This window comes from Stegastes partitus, unplaced genomic scaffold, assembly GCF_000690725.1.
Source record: "Stegastes partitus isolate 25-593 unplaced genomic scaffold, Stegastes_partitus-1.0.2 Scaffold699, whole genome shotgun sequence".
Lineage (NCBI taxonomy): Eukaryota > Metazoa > Chordata > Actinopteri > Pomacentridae > Stegastes > Stegastes partitus.
In genome coordinates, this window is record NW_007578430.1 from 243,191 (window position 1) to 247,721 (window position 4,531).

The 4,531-nt window shown below is 40.9% G+C and overlaps 1 protein-coding gene across 1 annotated transcript in view; it reads left to right on the top strand.

Moving 5' to 3' along the window:
* Positions 1-4,531, top strand: part of pof1b (POF1B actin binding protein) — a 50,552-nt gene that overhangs the window by 29,418 nt on the left and 16,603 nt on the right. Inside the window, exons 3-5 of the mRNA XM_008290869.1 lie at positions 1,405-1,446; positions 1,673-1,753; positions 2,608-2,700. Coding sequence (XP_008289091.1) covers positions 1,405-1,446; positions 1,673-1,753; positions 2,608-2,700 — 216 coding nt within the window. The remainder of the gene's footprint in view (positions 1-1,404; positions 1,447-1,672; positions 1,754-2,607; positions 2,701-4,531) is intronic.

Here is a 4,531-nt window from a genome sequence, read left to right on the forward strand (position 1 = left end):
GTGAAGCATGGAGGTGGCAGCATCATGATGTGAAGCATGGAGGTGGCAGCATCATGAAGTGAGGCATGGAGGTGGCAGCATCATGATACCGACTGAAATTCTGGCTGATCAAAATAAATATGATGTCAAATATAAATCTGCTGTTCAAGGATGTTTCATATTGTCAACAAATCTTTTGGAAAAATGACTTCATATCAATCCGACTAACAAACTGTCTAACGTACTGTCAAGTGTGCAGGATGTATTTTATTCCTCTTTGCCACAAAGCTTCATTTTTGCCCAGAAACTATTATAAGAAAACGTCAAATTGCGATTTTTCTTTAGCTCAATATTCACTGTGTGCTGGACTTAAAACATGTGATTGGATCACTAACACAGGAGACACCACTGAAAGCCTGACCTGGGCACAAAGAGGGTGACATGAATTATTAAAACCCGACAGTTTAAACCCTGGATCAGACGCACTGGTAAAAGCACAAGGTGTGGCTGTTAACCCTCTGAACTCTCACTGGTTTCTGGGCGTTTTATTTACTCCTGTCACATTTTTACTCACCGTTGACTCATTTTTTCACTGCAGTATAAAGTCCTGCACCTCTATGGAAACAACACAACCATGAATAGAAGAATAGAGAACTCATAAATCCATATTGTGCAGTATGACACGGTTACAATGACATACATTATAAGGGGGGAAAAATGAAAGTTGAATTTCTTTGATAACTTATTTTGCAAAAGAGAATCTAATCAACAATTGTCCACAGGTGTTACCAATACTGGGGAAAAACTCAACACACTGAAGATATTTCACAACTTGGATTATTCATTAGTTTTAATCAGTATCTCGTGGCTGCTCTGCATAAACACAGTCTGCAGTTCAACCACATTTAGCCAAACACAGTACACATTTTTGCTAAAGTCTTTGCAGTTGCGCTTAGAATTGTTTGTTTTGTTAGACTGTGGTGGGCACAAATGGCATATTTTGGACATTTTTTAATGATATGTTGATTAAATATCACGATATTAAGCTTAGATTTGGAGAACTTTTGTGACAGAGATTTAAAAACCCAACAGTTCACTCTGTTTTTACGGTGTCTGGCTCAGATAATCGCTAAAGACTGCACACCTGAATGCTACATCATCACCTTGAACTGAGCAGATTAGCTTCTGCAGCTCGATTGTTTTGTGGAGAACAGGTTTCTGTCCACACAGCGTGATGAATCAACACAGTAGAACAAACTCCCCCTGCCTCACTGAGACCCTGTTTACTTTGGATTTAAGAGAACATGAGCGCTGTCCGCCCTGCAGACACGCTAACACTTTCTTCTCTCCCCTCCTTTAACACGCTCGTCGGGTTTCTTCGGGCCTGCTGCCGTTCTCACTGTTTGCTTTTTTTTCCTCTCTGTGTGTTTCAGGAAGCACCAGCTGGATCCCAGCAACGACTACAAGGTGAGAAACAAACCTGCGGCGCAAACGTCTGATAAAAGACGGCAAAGAAAAACTTGAAATACGAAGAATATAAGATGCATATATGAAAAGCCATATACTAGGAGCTTTGACGCGTCATAAAAAACACACTCATGCAGTCATTAGTCTTCAACGTGTGCGAGGCATTCGTTCTACAGAGATTTTTCCATCCTTCATTTTCCATACGATGATTGTGCTCATGTTTCAGGTGGACAAGCAGGAGGTGGAGGCTTTGATTCCTAAAGGAGCCACTGAACTGACCAAACAACAAATGCGCTACCTGCTGCAGGTGAGACACGCAATTCAATCGTCATTCCAGTTAAGCGCCTCGAAATCAGCTCGTCAACCTCCATGTCGACCACAATACTGCATCAATACACATTTATCTCCAATGTCATTTGAATTTCAACCTTTTTTTCCATTTTGAATCTTTAAAAAAAACACAAAAAATATCACAAAGAGTTAAAACGAGGAGGTTCTCGCTGCTTTTCCTTCACCTCCTTCATCCAGACGTGTTGTTGTTTTCAAAATGCTTCTTTTTTCAGTTTCATTCAACTTCAACTTGTCTCTTTGTCTTGTTATTTCACCCTCCTGATCATAAACACTTGGTTTAATAAACACTAATGTGGCGTTTTTATGACATTTACAGTTCAGCAGTTGAGTTCAGAATACGTTTGCCAGCTACCACCTGCCTGTTGTTGCGTTTCAGACAATAAATAATGACTGACGCGGCGTTGCATCGCTCTAATTACACATAATGACAAACGGTACATGTGCACACATGAACCAGCCTTTGCAGACGCTGTAGCCTTTATTATCTGTTAATACACGCAAACACACACTTTACAGGTTTAAAACGTTTTTCTTTTTTTTAAAAAAACTTTATTGCCATTAACTCAGGTGACATCAGAAAGTTATAATTGTTGCACCTCTAGCTGGTGCTTTATGGAAACTTTAGTGAATAACAAGCAAGAAAAAATGTTTCTATTGTGAATGAAAGTGAGTTTATAATGCAAGTGCTTGTAAATAAGTAAGTAAGTGCTTAATTTCATCTCTTTATCTCAAAGTGATCACTAAGATGTCGGGCGCTGGACCCTCACTGACATTAACTGACCCTCCGCTTGTTGTTTTTTTGTGTTTCAGACTCGTCTGACTGCAGATAAAAGCATGCGTCTGCTGCTGTCCACCTTCAGCAGCCTGAGAGAGGAGCTTCTCCACATGTCCGAGGACCTTCGGGTGAGACCTGCCGCCGCCTGAAAAGAAAAACAAAACCGCAGCTTCAGCGCTGCACGTCTAAACTGCAGCGTCACATTAACGGAAAGGCAGGCTGGAGCGACAACACTTCAAGTTGTGTGAAGTGATTTAAGACCAATATTCCAACCGCAAGTCACACTGAAAAGCACATTGTTCCCAGAAGTTTAGGACTATTTCCCCTGAATATATTACATACCAGCACGAAGCAACAGCAGTATAATGACCACAAAGAGACAAAAAATGACTGTAAGAGGTGCAAAATGACCACAAAGAGACACAAAAGAGGCACAGAAAAACAAAAGATACACAAAAACCACCAATGACAATAGTCACAGTTTATTTTGTTGCTTCCAGCAGTTTAGGACTGTTTGTTTAGGACTATAACGGCCACAGAAAGGCACAAAATGACCACAAACAAACAAAAAATGACTGCAAACACACACAAATTGGCCAAAAAGTGATGAGAGATGACCAAACGGACACACAATGACCACAAAGAGACGAAAAACAGCAAAAATATAGATACAAACCACCACAAAGAGAGGTAAAATGAACAAAAATAGACATTAACACATGCAAAATGATTGCAAAAAGACACACCACCACCACAAATACACACAAAAAGAGACAAGAGAGGAACAAATAGAGACACAACAACTAAAACGAGGTGAATAATGTCCACAAAGAGAAGAAAAACGCAAACGATAAATACGAAACGTCCACAAAGAGAAGCAAAATGAACAAAAATAGACAGAAAACAACCAGAGCAACACAAAACAACTATAAAATGATGCAAATGATCTAATAACACAGTGCTGGTCTTCACATCAGACAGTGTATTTTGTTGCTTCCAGCTGTTTAGGACTATTTCCTCTGAGTTTGTTAAATACCAGCACGGAGCAACAGCAACGACAACAAACAGGCACAACATGACAAACGTTAGATATAAAACCAACACAAAGGAAAGTAATGAAGAGAGAGACTGGATCAGGATCTGATGACACTGAGTGCACTGAGTCACAGTTTATCAGGTAAATCAAGACGAAGCGATCTACGAGCGAATGACTAGAACGCCGTCACTTCAGCAGAGTGAAGCAGTGACGTTGAATATCCCACAGGGCTTAAGAGACGCTGACAGAGTCGAGCTGAGTCTCCGTTTAGTCACCAGATTTCATCACAGCGAACCGGGATCGCTGCAGACCAGCCCTGTGTGGGTCACTCTCAGCTGTAATTGAGGCTCTTGAAGAAACCGGCGCCTCCAGTTTGACTCGGTGGTGACGGCAGGAGGAAATAATAGGTAGCAGACAAACACAGTATCAAGGAAACAGGCTCTTAGATCGTCTACAGTGGTTCATCGGCAGCTTTTCATTGTGGTTCTGCTGCTTCATCGTATTGTAGGAGGATTGAAATACAGATGAAACCACAAGTTTACATCCACTGTATGAAAACACACATGACCTGTTTTTCTCTGTCTGACATTAGACTAAACTCGTCCTGTTTCAGGTCTGGTAGGATCACCAACATTATTTCTATTTGCTAAACGCCAGAATAATGAGAGAGAGAATATTTTACTACTTTCTTCAGATTCAGAAGTTTCCATCCATCTCCTCAGTATTTGGTATCGTTGCCTTTAAACTCTATGACTTGGGTCAAACGTTCTGGGTTTCCTTCCACAAGCTTCTCACAATAGTTTGATGAGTTCTGGTCCATTCCTCCTGACAGAACTGCTGGAACTGAGTTCCACTAATGCTCCACTAATGTTCTCCAGGATGGAGATCAGGGCTTTGTGATGGCCACTCCACAACACTGACTC